Here is an 18300-nt window from a genome sequence, read left to right as displayed (position 1 = left end):
GGCTATTTAACAAGTCTAGGTCTTTCATCAGAAATATCCCACAAGTCCCAGGAAAATCTCTTTCCAGTTTGTGAACCCAACCTGCACCTTGACATGATGCCTCCTGTTTAAGCTAGGTTCAATTTCAGGGAGAAAAATACCATCCCACCCAAGGAAAAGCAAAGATCCAGGTAACCGTGTGCCTGCCAGGACACACAGCTCCACATCGGTCGGGAGACAGGGAGATACAAACTTTTATACCTCCAAAACCAATCACAGAACCTGCACAAATGACTAAACATGGGTTTAAATGATTCCTTCCATCAGCAGAGATAAAACTCAGTCATGAAACCTCCTTTCTCAGGAGGATTATTTTTAAAAAAGTGAACTAATGAAATCTGAGTTACAGGCTGGAGGGAGAGAGTGGCTTTTTTATAACTGTTCCCCATGCTCCATTTGATGCAGTTCAGTCATCCCCCAAGCATCTCACAATTTCCCCAAGCATTTCATACTTTCCTTGGGGTGGGCACGCCTGTGCCTTGTGCCAGGGACTACAGCTGGAATCATGAGTGCATGTGGCTGCAGCGTGCCCACGTGTGAGAGCACGGATCCAGCACATCATACATTTCCATACATACACATTTATTTATTTAACGAGATGGCACAGTTGGTTAAATGAAATATGCTGTGCATAAGCATTTTAAACTTATAGTTGATTTTTTCCCCTTTAGCATGTATTTCCTGCTACTTCAGTAGACAGCATCGAGCGTACATAATTACTAATTAAATTCCTACAACAATAATAAAACTATGTCCTTAAGGATGTAACAGATAAACACTGATATGCAAACAGACTACATCACCAGTGACATCTCATTTCTAGACCGGCTTGGAGGAAGAAAATCTTCCCCCAAACAACCATATCACATCAAAGTAGAACACAAGGCAAGATGTTCCCTTGGCAGGAAGACAAAGCAGAAGTTTCTGAGCAAGGGAACTGCCACATTAAACCCCCCAGCAATGGCTTTAAAGACAGTGGGCACCTCTGCTTGTAATTTCACTGTTGAATTTGGAAGTCTCCAGTGACTTCAACATTAATCTGTCTCTCTAACAAGGCATTTGGCTCTTTGATGGTCTGGTTACTTAGGTTCACTCAGCACGTTAAATTAAGGAAAACAACAACCATTTAAAAAGAGCTTCCTTAAAAATATAATAAAGCATTTGCTGTTAAACTGGCGGAGTTCTGCCACCCCTGCAAGCAAAGCTGCTCCACAGCAATGCCTTCAATACCACATGGACATGCAGAACTCCTGGAGGACTGGCAGAAGTTAAAAAAATCTACTTAATGTAAGGCGGAAAGCAGTTATGGGAGGCCCTGCTCCACTAGGAATTTTTTCACAGATTGAAGGAAGATTTGGCTCAGGACATGTTGGATCAAGAAGGCTAAATCTTGCATAATCTATGGGAAATCATATATTCTCAAAAAGTGTCAGAAGTAATTTCCAACAGGAATTCATCAAGCACAACGACAACAGACTTCAAAGGAAAAGAATACTTAATTGTGACACAGTTTCTTACTTACTGTTAAAACTACCATGATTTGATTGTGTCCACAGACTAAATCCCACAGTGTTCTTCATCTGTATTTTAATTTTCATTAACTTCTCCTGACATCATATTACTCCCTGTGTATCTGCAAGGAGGATGAGTTTCCAAAGACCCAAGACAGACATGGTCACTGCTACTTCACAAAAGAAAGACAAATGCCACAAATTTCCTCAGAAAACTCTTTGCAGAATGAGGTAATTGGGACAGAAGAATATTAATCTCCCTTAAGAATTTTTATGTAAATGGCAAACAATGCTCATTTATTTCATCCAGTCTAAAATATTTAGAATACAGGAAGCTGTATCTCGAACACTGGCATTACATAGCATGAGCAACTGCACTCCTGGATCCACACAGGATTTTGTGATTTTGTGATTTTGGATATTTGTGATCCCAGGAAAGGCTTTGGGATGCTTTAGACAAAGGAGCTCTGCGTTGTCCCCGCTGGCAGTAGCTGAGGGGCAGCAGGATTACAGGGCTGGCTGTTCCAGGTGAGCACCTGGCAAGTGAGAGCCAGCAGCGTCCCCAAAGGCTCCCAACGCCCGGGTCAGACAATCAGCACTATTCAAACGCGAAAGGTTCTCTTTGGCTCATTGAAAGGAAAACTTCATGGGTTACAATGCAAGGTTTGGGGTTTATTGTTCTTGAAACGTAACCCTCCAAAGAACCACCTGGAGCAGTGCCAAAGGCATTCGTTCTGACGGGGTGTGAAACTGAACTGAGATCTGACTAATTCCTGCTTGGAGCCAGCGCTGTCCTCCCTTAAGAAAAGTCCTGTTGTCTGTTTTAACAACCGCAGGGTCCTTTCAAATTCAGGTAGAAACACTCACCTGGATCCAAAAGGACCTTTTGAAAGGTTTTCCGCGTTTTCTTTCCCTTTTAACCTCTCAATTTTTCATACAGATGTTGTTTCCTGCTAAGCTTTCCATAAACTCAACAGTACCAAATGCTATTAGACTTCATTGTTTTGGATATCTGTTTTTTCTTTTTCCTGTATGAATGTTCCAATTTAAGCTTGGAGCCGGTCCTTAAACCAGCTATTAAATTCCTAAGCAAATGGGTGTTTTAATGGAAAGGCTGACACACTCCTAACTGTGGGAGCGTGAATGGCTCCACTATGAGATTACTCAAGTCCACCTAGAATACAAATGCAATACAGGACCACAGGTTCAGATCTTTGATCTCTTTTTTTGCAGAGGCTGTGATGTATAAAGCCAATTCCACTGTGCAGACAGTACTACACTGAATATAAATTATCCTTTAACTATAGAGAGGCTCACGTTTAAAGAAATGCTTCAAGAATGAACAATGCAGCCATGAAGTAGAGTTCTTCTGTAGCAAAAATACACACCAAGATCTGCATGGATAACCATGGTTTCAAAGGACAAAATTTCTTCCACTGCTGTTGTTTGATAAAAAATAGAGTAAAATCTGGAGTATTGGACGTACAGAAGTACAGTTGGAGCACACTCTTTCCATTAAAAAAGCAAGCTAGGAATACTTGCTTTATTGCCCAGATTAAGCATCATTCCCCTAAGAGGCATAAAAAAATGATTTTAAAATGTGGAAACCAACAGTCTCTACTGAATATGGCTTGAAATTTAAACATGTCTTTTCCAGATACCTCTTTAGAGAAAGAACCTTCTGCCTACTGAGCTAACACTAAGCTCCCTGGAGTTAAGCCATGAATATTCTAAACCTATCTCTTACAATTCAAGAAAAGTTGCCTTTTGCCAAAATAAAATGCTTAAGCGGAATTCAACATGCTTATACTGCTTTTCCTCATTTTATTTAAAATAAGTGTTTCCGTCTCAACTTTATGCCAAAAACACAGCAAGAGAGAGACTGAGTTCTGGAGATGTTACCTGAGATTCTGTACACAAATGGGAAGACAAATTCCTTCTGAGAACATCAGCTATTCAGGGTTGGTTTGCAAATTAGCATTTAACCAACTCTTCTGCAGTTACAGAAAGGAATGTTGAGGGTTCTCACACAAATTTCTCTGCTGTTTATGTCACTTTCTTAGGTGGTGCTCAGCCGTGGAGCATCCGCGCTCTGGGATGTTTCTCCGCACGCCAACTTTGTTTGTGTGTGTGGGAATGTTAGCAAATAAATAAATAAATAAACAACTTTGTTCCTTATCTTACCTCTTTTGACCTGTGCAATCTGCCAGATCAATGCTACTTCCACTGCAGACAAGCAAAAAGTTACAATTTATCTTTCACTTAATCTTTTTTTGTTGTCTTCAGGCTTCCTTTCAGTGAGGCTTGAAGAAGGTGCTCTTTGTGGCTCAGTTCTCTGTGCCAGAATACAACTGAGCACAAAAAGAATGCAAGGGTGAGCTGATAGCATCTACTGTCCTCAGCTCTGCTTTGGTTCAATAAACTTGAACATCTTCTCCCCTCCTCTGCCGATTGAGATAAGCAGCAACAATTACTCAAAATGCATTATCAACTCAAGCTCAAAAAGCACGATCAGCTGAGCAGACTGCATCTCTCCCAGCCTCAGTTTCCTTCAGTGTCCGAGAAGGGCAAATAGGTCCCTGCTTGCCTCTTGCCATGCACCTCGCAGCTACTTTACATGCAACTACACCCAGGCTGCAAAAGGAGAGTAAAGACACAAATCCTTTGCCTTCCACATCGCCTGCAAGGCTTCTGCCTGTAGCCAGCAGGCTGCAAGATCTGTACCACGATGGCAAAAGTCACAAACCATCCTTCCCTTCCCCACACGATCACGTTCTCTCCTTGCCTTTCTGTGCTCTGCTCTCTCCTTGCCTTTCCGTGGTCTCCATAGCTGAAACCAAGAATTCACTGGGCATCACTGCAATGCCTCTAACCAATTCTAACTGTATCCAGAGCCTGAGTCAATTTAAACACATTTCAGCTTCATCTGGTTTGCATCCCATTCCAGCACTCCACATACACAGCAACTTTAAGCTTACAGACATCCCTTCATGGTTCAAGACAATCCTTCAATCAAAGAACTTCATTTACAATCCAGCATAGTTTTTGCTTTCTCTGCTCTCCACAGCAGCCTGGCATTTTGATGCAATCCTCATTTAATGCAATCTCCATTACAGGATTATGATCACATCAATAAAATGTTCCATATGGGGTTTTTTGGGGCTTATTTTCGCATCCCTCACCCCCCTCTCATTAATAGTAGGCACTATATCTGCAAAAAACAACAAATCAAACAGGCTGATAGGATGCTCTAGGGAGGTAGCGGGGGGTACACATTCAACAAAATGCAGCAGCCAATGCAAACTGCCCATCGGAGACCGAGCCCGCGGATCTCCTCATTCCTGAGCCAGGCGAGTTGCTCAGTGTCCGCGCCGTGAGCACACATCCGCGCCGCGCTGTGCTACCAGACTAAAAATAAATACAGCTTTTGCAATCACTTGTGAGCTCCGTGCACTTTTCACGGGAGCAGACTTTCATTTTACTTGATCGGTTCCAGCCTATCCATACTGCTCTGGATGAACCGCTGAGGCTCTGCTTCCAATGCGGGGGGGGAGGGATGCTGGACAAAAGATACCACATAAAACGATACAAAAATCCCCCTTTTCCCCAAGCCCCCTTCTTACCTTAAGTGCCTTCTCTGCACAAGATGCCAATCTAGATGGGCTCCTCAGCACATCATCAAGGCGTTCAGAGTAGTGAAGGCTGCCCCACTGCATGGAACTTAGACCGCTTTGCAACAGCAAATCCTCGATCCAAAGCACCAGCCGCTTCTTCCCATGCAGTGTGCCGAGCGCGAATCACACACGACTTCCACATAGGGAATAAAATTGTAAAAGAAACGGGGAGGGGGGAAAAAAGGGTATCCTAACTTTTAGGTAGCCTGAGTTTGTTTTATTTCTGTTGGATTTAGTCAATTATCTGCTCTTGCAGCCGCGAGACGACGGAAAGGCAGTCGCGCTCTGGAAGCCCCGCACCAGTCCGCAGAGGTCCGGCCGCGTAACCCAAGTTGCGCGGAGAGCCTCTGAACTCGGCGCGGCTCCACAGCGCAGCCCGGCAGCCCTTCCCCGGCCGGGCGGCTGCGGGCACCGGAGCGCCGGGTCCCCCGCGAGGCAGCCGCCGCCGCTGGGCGCTCGCCCGGCTCCCGGCGGGGCTGGCCCGGTGCTGGCCCGGCTGGCCCTGGGGGCGCGGGCTGCGCTGCCGGCGGCGCCCCGGAGCCCGCGCTGTCCCGGCGGCGGCGGCGGCGGCGGCTCCGGCTCGGCTCTGCCGCGGCCGCCCGCGCCCCGCTCTGCCGCTGCCAGCCGGCCCTCCCCGCGGCTGACATCAGCGCCAGGAGGAGGAGCGACGCCGGGGACGCGAATAGCCGGGCCGAGGGGGGTTCCCCCTCCCGGAGCCGCCCTGCCCGCTCCTCTCGGAGAATCCCCCGAAAGCGGCGGCGTGGCCGCTCCGCCGCCTCGCCGGGGGGCGGCCCCAGTCCCCGCCGGCGCCCCCCGCCCTCCGCTACTGCCCGGCGGGCGGCTCCAGACAGGGGCGAAGCGGGGAGAGCCGGCACTCGGGCTCGGAACGGGACCGGAGCGGGGCGCGGCGCTCGCAGCCCGGGGCGGCCGGGCAGCTCAGCATCGGCGCTGCGTTCCTGCCTCCCTCCGCCGCGGCGGAGGAGCGGGAGGGCATGCGAGCGATCGCCCCTCGGCCTGTCCCCGGCTGGGAGAGCGCCCGTGCCCGCGGAAGAGCTGCCGCCCCCGGCTCCGCAGCCCTCCGAGCCCGTCAGTGCGGCGGTGCCCGCTCCGACCGCCCCCGCCGCAGCCCGGGATGGCAGCGGAGCAGCCGCCGGCCGAGCCGCGCTCCCGCTGCCGAGCGGGCACCGCCAGAAGGCTCCGAGCGGGGGCGGCCGGGGGGATAGAGCGCGGGGCTGAGCGGAGCCTTCCCGGCGGCGGGGCTGGGTGCCCGGGCTCGGGGGTATTGAGTGCCCGGATTCGGGGGTGTTGGGTGCCAGGGCTCGGGGATGTTGGGTGCCCGGATTCGGGGAATGCTGGGTGTTCGGGATCGGGGTTATTGGGTGCCCGGGCTCAGGGGTGTTGGGTGCCCGGGCTCAGGGGTGTTGGGTGCCCGAGCTCGGGGATATTGAGTGCCCGGATTCGGGGGATGCTGGGTGCCCGGGCTCAGGGGTGTTGGGTGCCCAGGCTCGGGGTGGGGCGGGCGTCCCGCACGTTTCCGCTCCGCTTTAGGGCCGGAGCTCGGGGATGCGGAGAGCACGGCAGAGGCGGGGGGGTCGTGCCGCAGCCTCCGGCGGGGAGACACCGCCGAGGGGAGCAGCGCTGGCCCCGGCTCGCCCCCGGGCGGCTCCAGTGTCGGTCGGGCCGGGCTGTCCCGGCCGAGCCGGACCCCGCTCCCCGGAGGGGCAGCGCTGGGTCGGGGGGTCCGCCCGGGGGCGATGCCCGGGGCGGTGCAGCCGGGGCTGGGGGCTGGGGGCCAGTTCAGTCTGGGATCAGGGATCGGTGATGGCACGGTGAGGTTGTGGTGGTGAGTTCAGCTTGAGTGAAAATACAGTTTAATTAATAGTTAATTTGTGGTGTTGATTTTAATAATTTGAGTATCTTGTATTATTTGCAGTATTTTGCCAGATGACTGCAGTAGGCACTTCTCAGTGAACACAATAATTATTTGTAAATAACTGAGCATTTTTTCTGTACTTGGGTGACAAGACAGTTTTAAACTCTTCTGATGAAGAAAAGCCATTGCACTTACCCTAACAGCACACATTTTCCTTTTGTTCTTCTTTAAAAATAGTATGAAAATGCCTGTGAAAGCCTTAATTTACCTTCTTCACTGTAGCAAGATGAAGGTGATGCCTCACTTTTATCGCTAAATATAGTTTAAATGCCAGAATTCCTCTGAAATAAAGGTATAAAAGTGAGAGGATGAGCAAGTTCTAAAACCAGCTTCTGAAAATCCACAGTCATTCACTGAATTGTCTCCATCTTACCTGTTAACTCATATATTCAATGAGATTCTTTGGGTATGGAGTCGGAATGAGCAATTGCATGGCCATTAACCATGCTGAAATACTCCAGGACAGATGTAATGCCTTTTCTTCTAGGTCATATTTCCATATCGTATTTCAGTCGCCTGACTCTAACCAAATGCCCATTGTATTTTACTCTACTGAGTGCTAAATTCTGTGAATTTAGTGAAGTTATGACTTCATTATTTTTGTCCCACATACATTATAGATGGCAGAGGTGCCTTGTTATGTACAAACAGAACGTTACCCACAAATTAGAGTTCATGTCCTGGCTGCTGTGCACCACACTGCTGAGAGTAACATCTACCAGTCAGTGTTCAGTCATTATTTATCAACATTCCTGAACATTTTGTAATAGAATGGGATATACAGAAACTACAAAAGGCTAAAAAATGAAAAGCAGAGTGCAGCTCTGGGTGTTTGGTTTACATCACGATGGTGTCATACAGATGAGGACTGGCTATCAATCCTGTTAATGTCCATTTCACAGAGCTGCTGTTACTGAAGATTTCTAAAATAGCAAAGTCCATAATGGACAATTGTATTTTACTCCTAAGAAGAGGCAATTGGGGAAGGAATTTCTGTGGATTGCTTGGACACAAGTGACCTTGAGGATGGTTTGTGCTGTGCAAGAGGAATCAGCTGCCATAGCATCAGCCAGTCCAGAAAGCAAAGTGAGGAGCTTGTCTTGGGGGGGATGACCTGTCCAGATTTCCAAGGGGTGTCCAACTATAATGGATCCAGCATTCTGCCTCAACTGTGTTTGAAATGCACAGCCAGAAGTCAAATTGAGTAAAAAAATTCTTATTTCATTAAAAAAAAAGGAAAAAATAAAAGAGTAAGGAGTAGATGGGTTCTTTAACAAATATTGGGGAGAAACCCAGGAAAAAGGCAAGAACCCTTTAGAAACCAGAGCAGGTACATCACAAAACTGAGGAGTTTGAGTCAGGCTAATTCTGTCCATGCAGAAAATGCTGTGAACAAAATACTTCTGTTCATCAGAAGGTATTGCTGCTACCCTTGATTCAGATCAAGGTCTAAATCCTGAAATTGTTTGTTACTCTGAGCACATGAAGAGGCCCCACAGGAACTATTCACATGTGAAAAGAGCTAGGACCAGAGCCAAAGTTTTGCATTCTGTGAAGGTCAAGCTTGCTTTCTTTCTCAAACTTGCACTTAACAGACAAACTCTCAGAACTGTGGTTTCCATAGAGCACCTTCAGCTCGTTCCTCAGGATGCTGTGAGCACCGTGGCTGATTAAGAGCAATTTGTGTCCTAGCAGGTCCCTGAGACTTTGGGGCCAGCTGCCTTGCAGAGCAGGGACTGCCCCTGCCTTCCCCTGATTGCAATTACTGTGCTCCTTCTTCCCACAGATGCCAGGTTTTTTTATTAACTTCTCAAAATGTAAGAGTCTCCCAGATATTATACAACTCTTGGCTTTACAGTCATGGAAAAACCTGTTAATAAAAATGCACTGCCTGTAGGACGAATTCTCAGCATTTTTGCAAAGGTCACGTAAAATATATTGCTTGAGTAGCCTTACTTTGGTCGCCAGATAAGTCATTGAGAGGCCACACGATGACAGCTGCAAAGAAAGATTGTAATTCACTTTTATGTCTCTATGCAAGAAAATAAGAGGCACAAGCCTTCCCTTCAGTGCTGGGGATGCAGGCTGTGTGGAGACTGGTGCAGGGAACAAAAAGGAGCTGCTTTCACCAGGCTGACAGATAAGGTTGGAGGTCTTTCTCTGCTGAAGGCCTCACAGAGTTCTGCTTTGTTTCTTCTTTGCTGTCAGAACAACAGAGAAACTCAGAGAACAAATTGCAACCACATCATACCACATCTTCTGCTAGGATTTTGCCTCAGTCCCAAATATGACTCTTATTCTCCATGTACTTGTGTGAACAATAATTTCTTTGTCTCCTTTTTCCACATCCCCATTTAGTGGAAATGTAAAATAAATCCACTCGGGTTTTTGAGCACTAGCACAGATTTTTCCATTACTGAGCCCACTTCTCAATAATGAAAATTCCCAAGTTTTACCTTTTCTGGGAGAAATGTGTATCTCCTTTACCCTGTGCTCCATCAATGCTAGTTGATCCTGTATTTGGATTTGCTAATAACACAAACAGTGGGTCTGGGTCTCTTCGACTCCAACCCTTTGCAGCGCTCTATAATTACAGTGCTGATCTTCTTTTTTCTAAATTATTTGTGGAAATATTACTTTTTGGCCAAGAATATGGCATAACATCAGGTCAAATCACTTTATGTCAAACGCAACACTAACTAGAAACGACATAGATGTATAAAAAAAGAAACCCTGGAGCCACAAATTGAGATGAACAATTGTCACATGTCTGTGTGACACCCGACTCCTTCCATTCCAGGACATGAGACATTATACACCTATTGCTGATAGGGAGGAAGTTTGGACTGCATTATTTCTAGAAGCATCTCCAATTCTAAATACACAGATTTTTGAGGGAGAGCCAGGCACCACTGGTGGTTATCATCTCACAGAGGTGTTGCCAGAACCATTAAAACACAGAGCTCTGGAAGTCTGTACTTAACAGCGGGAGGTAGAACAAACTAATTTTATTATCAACTCAGCTGTCAAGTGACAATGTTTTTTAAATGCCATGAATTATGTATAAAATACATTAATTTTTATGCTCTTCTTTGAGAGTTGCTGTACTCACACCCAAAGGGCAGGGGCTGTGCCAGGCAGGGCAGGGGGAACTCGTGCTCCCAGCTCCCTGCTGCAGCCAGCAGCAATGATATCCATGACAATACAGGTGGCAGCTTAAAACGACTCAAATAAGATCAAAATCAGACCCAGTCTTCCAGCTAGGAATTAATGAAATACCTGTCCTTGATAACAGCAAACTGAGTAATAGGAATCTGCAGAAACTGTTCATTTAAATACATTTTGTAAACGTAACAAGTTGCACTGTGCTGTTCTTTGCATCTTTAAGAGTGTCTGGGGATTTATGTCTTGCAAAATAGAAACAAACTAAGAAAACTGAAATATATTGTGTCTTTAGCTGTACTTTACAGCACAGCTTGTGTTTAAGAAGCAGTCTAGACATGTAAAAATGCTAGAATAAACAATATTTTTTTTCATTATTTTAAATTAGCTTCTACTGGAAAGCTATAAATTTCAGAATGATGCACACTAACAGGATTGCATATCTATTCAAATATTCCAAACAAAAGATACTAAAAGGCTATTCTGTTACCTGCCACAATAAAAATAAATTTCCTTCCAACTTAATGCAATTACAAGTGATTTCCTGTAAAAGAAAAAATAAACCTTCAGGATATTTCGCAGGATATTTTACTTACTAGCAAGAAAAGTCACATCCTTTTGTTTTTCTCCCCCTCCTTACTTTAGTGGCTTGTTTAACCTATTTTAACATATAAATATTATTAAATACTATTTAATATTCATTATAGGGCTCCAAATACTGGTTGGTCTTAAATAAATATGTTTTTATTCATTCTCCTTTCAGCTGAATTGCGTGTGCAATAAAGAATAATCAGCTAGAGTCATGACTGAGATTTTGAATTTATGACCACTGGGGTAAAAAAGAGCTGTGTCCTCTGGAGAAATGACAGAAGTGACCATGCCAAGGTACAGAATTTTTCTCCTTGTGACTATGCAGGGCAATAACAAAGCAGGTAAGTATTTCTTCTGACCATACCTGTAGAACAACAGGGTGCAGTAAGTCAGGTACTGATCTGGATGTTGGAAGACACATCTTCCTTTTCTACCAGGCTTCTTTCTTCAATCTGGATTTTGACAAGTCTTTTAATTCTCATGCCTGACAGGTTCTTATTTAATGTGAACATTAGTATGTCAGTAATAGAAATATTTTAAATATTGCTCAAAATATGTTTGAATAAAAACATATGCAGATATTGTTTGATATAGCTCAAAATTTTTACATTCAGAAATGGAATCGATTTCATGAGTATGTTGCATGCCAAGATCTCCTTGTATTGTCTTGCAAAGACCTGTTGAAATAAAGTGCTTTTAAATCATCATCAGACCTGGATTTCTCAACATATTGAGTATGCTGTGTTCTGCAAAAGTGGAGAACATTACTATTTAGTAACAGGATATGTTTTAGGATCCTTTTTGATATCACCTTAATACCAGTGGCATTGGTGGTGGTACAATACCAAAGAGAGATCAGTCTGATGTGTGATTTGCAGGTAATTCTATTCCCTGGCTTCCTACTGTAATCCAAGTACCAAAACTGCTCACCAGAGAAACAGAGGAACTCATGTCCATGGTCTCACAATTCTCTGACCCTAACTTTGAAGAATGTACTCCCTCATGGGCTAGAGAATGAAAGAATTGCTTTTCAAGACAGGATTTCTGAGACAGAACACTTACCTGGACCCCATCAAGAACTTTATTCATTCAATGCAAGTACAAGGCAGGACTTGCTGAACAAACTTCTGCTGCAGGGGCAAAATAATAGCAGAGATGCTTCCAGCTATGTCATGTTGCCAAGGGCTTAGTAATTCCCATTCCAGGGATTGCTGTATCTCAGCAGTCAGTGAAGCTGATCATTTAAAAATGCTTGGGATTGTTTTGAACAGAAGGAGCTATGCAGAAATGCGTGCCACCGGGATGTGGATTCCTTTCCTTCACTTTAGAGAACAAAACGTTCAGCATCAAGGTTTTCACAGGATTATGTAACATTCCAGCCCTTCCTTCCACAGCAGGGTCAGGGAATGGTTTGTTGACAAGAACACTGAGGAATCAATACAGACGTGTCAGTCCTACCTGGGCTTTGGGCTGGCATTGTAAGGCATTGTGTTCACTTAGTTCAGCTTTGGCTATTATGTGTGGACTCTTAATCCTACTTCCTGAAAAAGATGTTTTACCAGTCGAAGCCTAGAATTGCATGTAGATTTGTTGTTTGTTTGTTTGTTTGTTTTTATCAAAATTACACCTGTTGCTAACGCTCATGGCCATGGCTCGTCAGGATTCTCAAGGAAACAGAAGGGAGGAAGGCTCCTTGCGTTAGAAGATGCTTTACCTATTTCTTTAAAGAGTGCTTGTTTTACAGTATCTCATCCCACTGCTCACTGTTTAAGGCGTTCACAATCCCACAGGCGTTATAAATCCTTTATTTTGGCGGTGCCGCGTTATAAATCCTTTATTTTGGCGGTGCCGCGTTTCGGCCGTGAGGAGCTGGGGCCTGCTCCCGGCGCCGGCTGCATTTCCCACAGCGGCGCCGCTAGAGGGCGCCGCAGGCAGCGCTACTCCCTCACGGCCTCCAACAGCTTCGCAACTCAAAAATTACCGAAAAAAGGTCCTTTTTAGCGTCAAACAGGGGGGAAAAAAACAAAAACGGTATTTTTCATCGCTAAACCTTAATTTCGCTGCCTAGCTACTGATTATTTGGGAGGTTGCTTTACCTTTGCAAGCCGCCTGACGCAAGTCGTGATCTCGCGTAACGGCCTCAACGAAGCGCCCAGAAAACGTCCCTCAGAAGGCTTCAAATTAAGATATCTCTCAATTAGTATCAAAAAGGGAAAAAAAGGCAATGCTGGTTATATACTCACAGGAGTTTTAGAGCAAACAGCAAAAGAAAAAAGTAAACAGCTTAAAATACAGTGATCGGTCAGTTTCGTCAAGACTTGACGCACCTGTGTCTAGTTAAGCTTAGCCTATGTCTCCTTTGCTTTTGAGTTTAAAATCTGGATTTCAGTGCAGTTAAAGACAAGTCTTTAAGTCTTATATAAAGATAAGTCATTCAAGTCTTATATAGCATTTTTCTTGTTGCTAAAGAATGAAAGTCCATGTTGGGGCAAAAAAATATATTTGCTGTCCTAAACCTTTTCCATGCTGAAACCAAGTTGTCAGCTCATATAATTTCTCAGACTGAAGAATTTGAAGGGAAAACCAAAACAGACTAAATATTTTCCTTATGCTTGCTCCTAGTAATTCTGAAATACAATGAAATAATACACAGAACTGGACCATGACAGCTTGCAGATAATGCATTTGATGTATATAGTAAGACAATTGACAACAAAACATTTTGTTGGTTTTTTGCAACACATGGTTATTATTTTTCATAAGTAGTAGCTCTGAATATAGCCTAGAGGGCTCAAATTTCTATTTATCCAGTGAAATTAATGTATACTCCATTCCAGAGGGTCATAATAAATCTAATTTAAAGAAGCAAGCAACTTTGTAGTTGTGGTACTTAGTGGTGAGGCAGAGCTTGCTTCAAAAGATGGTTACTTATACCTGTTACTTGACAAAAACACGAGATCAAAAATAGGGCAGGTGACATTTTCTGAAGTGTCTTAGATATTCAGTTTAAAAATAGATATAATTGGTTGCACTACTATGGCAGTTACGGCTTTGGTCATGGTAATAAAAGCTGTAGTTGACCTGGTGCAAGGAGAATTTATGTGAGTGAGATTTCACCCTCCTGAACTCTTGTAACTGTTTTTAAAATAATAATAATCAATTAACATTATGTTTCGACATTTTAACTGTATCAGTATAAATTGCAAAACTTGGGCACGAAAGCACCCTAAACTTCATGAACTTCTTCTGAAACTGAACTAAAACACGAAAACAGAACTACAGAGGGCCGGGATAAATCATCACCATTGTTCAAACTTGTTTAGCAAAGAAATTAGAAATCAAGGCACTGGCAAAAATGTATTAATCCCATACATGGTCCAAGTCCAATACATCTTTATGCATTTAAAGCATACAATCCTAGAGAATATACTTCTGCAAATATTTTCCATTTCATGCTGCTAGGTTTTTTTGCTAATATTCTTACTTGTGTTCTCTGGAAACATTTTAAAGTGAGTTTTCAAGACCACACCTTTCAAGGTATGCTCACAAATTAGGTCGTTAACATTTTTTGAGATATTTTCACTTTTCTATAGCATGTAAAGTCATGAACCAAAATAACCCCTTGTGTTTTATTGTGTAATATTGATTAATCTACACCAGATTATATTGATTAAGTACATGAGAATATTTATAATTTTATTTATTTTTATGTATTACACTAGTTTTATATTGTCGAAGGAACATGATTTGATCCAATGGTAACAAATAATATACAGCCAATAATATTTATCATATAATTGAGAGGAAGAATAATTTTATTGTATGATAAGGTAGAAGCCAGGTTCTGTGTCCAGACCAAGAAGGAATCTTGGACACAACCCTGAAAAACTGCTTCTGCTTCAGTTCTGAAGTTAATCTGCATGAATAAAATTTTAAAATAATCCAGAGATATTTACTCTCATCTTCATTATCATCATTATCATTATCAAGAGCATTAAATAAAGAACTGAGGGTTAGGGATTAGGGGTGCCTGTCTCCTCAAGGTAGCTGATCTTTATTACTGTATTTGTTCTGAGCACCATTATTTCAGTTACTGAACTTCTGCTATCTTGAACACATGTTTTGGATTCTTTGTCAGGAATAAATTTTTTATGTTTGTGTTCATCACATTAATTTTGTAGAGAAGGGAGCTGCTGAACAAAAGTCACTGCCATGGGTTTGATAAGTTTTCTTTGTGTGCCTCAAATAAACGAAAAGTCAGGGTAAGGCCAACTGAAAAAAAGCTGCTCTTCCTTCACAGCATTTCCACACGGTGACCAGAATTGCTGGAAACATAAAGAGGGGACTCAGAGTCACTCACAAGTTATTGGAGCTTAACAAGTCAATCCATCCTCTGAGCCGAGCAGGTGGCCAGGTCAGTGCCCTCTGCCCGTGGCAAGGGCCTGGTGACTCCGTCACCTTCTCGTGTCCTGTGTCCCCAGGGGCTGGGCACAGGGCAGGAGCTGCCACGGCTTAGCTGATGCTGTGCCCCCATGCATTGCTCTGGTAGCCACTTGTAGCCTCAACCCCTGCCTACAGAGACAGATTTCTGTCATAAAATTCCCTGCACAGACAGGACCAGCTTTTGGCTTTATCATTATTTCCATCACTTTAGTGCGGCTCCAATTACACAGGTATAAAATGTTTCTACTGGCATTCCCTGGCATCAGTACAACAGCAGTTAAAGAGATAACTCTAGGACTGGGAGAGATGTGTGAATAACAACAGCTGATCAACAGCCATGCTGATAAAATTTAAATGAGATCAAGCCTAAATCTTATCCTACACTGATAATAGGAATGTCTGTTATGTGTCAGACTTACTGGGCGTAAGAGGAGAGTGAGGCCAGAAGCTGATCTCCATAAAACCTCCCTCAGGTTCTCAGGAGTTATCCTTTAATACAAGGCAGAGCTCCCCAGGTTTCCAGCTGCACCGTGGGCAGTTGTGTCCTAATGGAAAACCACGCAGGCATGGCAGCAGTAAATGCCAGATTGATGATTACCACCTGAGCATATACATTATGGCACTGTCCAACTTTATTTTAACTGCACATTGCCTTGTTTTACAATTCCCACAGCGCTCTGCACTGTTTCAGTATGTAAAACAGAGAAATAGACTGTAGATCTCTTTAGAGAATATTGTCTTCTCCTGACCACAGCCATGGGTCACTATATAAAATGGCAAAAGCAATTTACTGTGGTCTTTCTACACTTCTGCTTCTAATAACTTGCTTGTACCATGTTGCAAATGAAGAGCAGAGTCTGTGGTCTATGCTAGACCTGAAATAAAAATGTTTCACATTGCTCTATGAAGGAAAAAAAGCTCAGCCTGTAATCTGTACTGCCATGCAGTTCAGGGCTTTTTCCAGCCATAGTTAAACAAAATGGTTTGTCTGAACTGAAAATAAAGTATCCGTTGCTGTTGATGTGTCTGCCAAATTTAAAACATGATATAAACCAAAGTCGACAGCATAAGCCACTCAAACAAGGCCTCAGGGATTCCAAAATGTGCCTTAATATTTATTTTTCATACTTGATTGCAGGTTATGCACAGGTAAGTGTAGTGCTGCCCTGAGGGTTTTAAGTGTAACGTAGTCAACCATGATAATACCTTCAGTATCTCGGAAGACAGTCCTCACAATGACTAATAGGAAATGAAAGCAAAGCTGAGTGTTTTTTCAGACTAGTTTTAAGTTTCCTCTGCAGTTATTTGATAGATTTCTAGAGCATTTTCAGTATTTGCCTCTTAATAAGACAAAACCAAGTATCACCCCATTTGTGACATTCTGTGTTCCAGCACTCAAAATCCCCCTAACATTAAAACCTTGTAATAGATAAGAAATTGCTGTCTTCCTCTCTATCTACTATTTCCTCCAGTCATTTGGACTGATATTTACCAGTCATTTCCTCACAAATGAATCACTAACCACTGACACGTACATGTATAAGCAACAAAAAAAAAAAAAAAAAGAGCCTGAATTAGTCTTGTTCAGGCACTCCCATTCATTTTAACACATCTCTTGCTGGTGGGACATCTGAAAACTAGCCATACAAATACTGTGTCCTCACAGACAGTTGTTTTAGCTTTAATCATTTTAAATATTGGATTGGAAGATGCTTGTCCACATTACTGACACATGTGCAGAACCAGAGCTGTGCCTCAGAAGAACACTTCAGAATCACCAGCTCTGTCTGCTTCCTCTTGTTCTACAGAGCTACATTTGCCTTAGCAGGGAGCAAATTTCAAGAAGCTTCATGTTGCTAGAACAGCAAGGACAAGAAAAATGTACTACTAGAGTCAATTTTATCTCTGACAGAAAAAAAAGGTAAAGGGTAAAGTTCCTCACTGGAGTGTTGCACAGTCTGTTGCTGGAAGTTATACTTGACTGAGATCAACAAAAAATCAGCATATGAGTGAAGAATCACAAAACACAATGCTGTGTATTTAATATCTGTTCCTATTTGAGGCTCATTTTCCCTTGTTTTGGCATTTACAGCAAAGAAATCTCTCTGGAAATGCAGTTTGAGAAGTGAAGAGCCTACACAAGAAAGGAGCGGTGGTGTCCTGGTGCCCTTTGCTGTCAGCAGCTCTGTTCTCACTGGGTATTCGCAGGGGATCAGGTCCTGTTCTTCCCCTCTTGCTTCTGGGTGGACTGGTATTCTTCCTTTGGAGTCTTCACTTCACCTTCAAATCTGGCTGCTACCAATACAGCTCCTTCTGTCATTTGTTTGAACACCCATGTTGATTGGGAAGCCAAGTTCTACTTGAAAATATGGGATAATAATTCAAATATTCATTGTGGTTATGATCTCTGTACTGTGATTGTTTTCTGGGCTGTAAGAAGTGGCTCTATCCCAATTCAGTGTTAATTTTGGAGGCCCTGTCTTGTGAGAATGGGGAGTAGTTCCTTTCCCCTTTTCATCATCATAGCTGTGTCAATGGATTAAATATTAAAACATAACAAATACAGACCTTATTCTTTTGCAGTGTTTCAAGGCTACTGTTGGATTCATTAGTTATGAAAAATCCAAATTTTTACTCTTGCTTTCTAAAAGCAGAGTGCATGCATGCGTAAATTGAGAATTAGTGTTGGAGTTTCTGTGGGTCATGAAGCTGTTCACCTCAAGGGACTCCAGTGACATTGTACTAAACTGAAAAACAGAGCTAGAGTGGTTGGTTCTGTCACCAGGGGCCCTGAAATGTACTTAGAACTTTTCTCAAAGTGTAGTACTCACATTTTTAATTTATGTTGCACAGAAAGAAAGTTAAAATCTTTGCTTTTTCCTCCACCTCTTGTTTCACTGTCACCATGGAGACAATTATGGGTACCATGACCAATGTACAAGTACCA

At 43.5% G+C, this 18300-nt stretch overlaps 2 protein-coding genes across 5 annotated transcripts in view; one reads left to right on the top strand and one right to left on the bottom strand.

The window, feature by feature from the left end:
• Positions 1–5441, bottom strand: part of PCDH11X (protocadherin 11 X-linked) — a 433408-nt gene extending 427967 nt beyond the window's left edge. For 3 of the 4 annotated variants that reach the window (XM_014272407.3, XM_014272408.3, XM_005494576.3), the window contains exon 1: positions 5174–5441. The gene's annotated coding sequence lies outside the window, so the exon portion shown is untranslated. Of the gene's footprint in view, positions 1–3734; positions 3886–5173 lie in introns of those variants that run through there. The other variant, XM_074551271.1, reaches the window with a different exon arrangement.
• On the top strand, positions 4835–17438 carry LOC141730895 (uncharacterized). The gene is made up of 3 exons (XM_074551778.1): positions 4835–4900; positions 5430–7067; positions 11083–17438. Exons 1-2 carry the CDS (start codon positions 4835–4837, stop codon positions 7044–7046), a joined length of 1683 nt encoding a protein of 560 aa, XP_074407879.1. The 3' UTR covers positions 7047–7067; positions 11083–17438.
• Positions 17439–18300: the final 862 nt, after the last annotated feature.

Source organism: Zonotrichia albicollis, chromosome 14 (assembly GCF_047830755.1).
Source record: "Zonotrichia albicollis isolate bZonAlb1 chromosome 14, bZonAlb1.hap1, whole genome shotgun sequence".
Classification (NCBI taxonomy): Eukaryota; Metazoa; Chordata; class Aves; order Passeriformes; family Passerellidae; genus Zonotrichia; species Zonotrichia albicollis.
This window is presented reverse-complemented; position numbering and strand designations above follow the sequence as displayed.

Bases quoted from the DNA above. Each gene is read 5' to 3' on its own strand.
- LOC141730895 (XM_074551778.1), top strand. From the start codon at position 4,835: ATGCAGCAGCCAATGCAAACTGCCCATCGGAGACCGAGCCCGCGGATC. The intron at 4,901-5,429 runs GCGAGTTGCTCA...ACTTTTAGGTAG, and splicing joins TCTCCTCATTCCTGAGCCAG to CCTGAGTTTGTTTTATTTCT.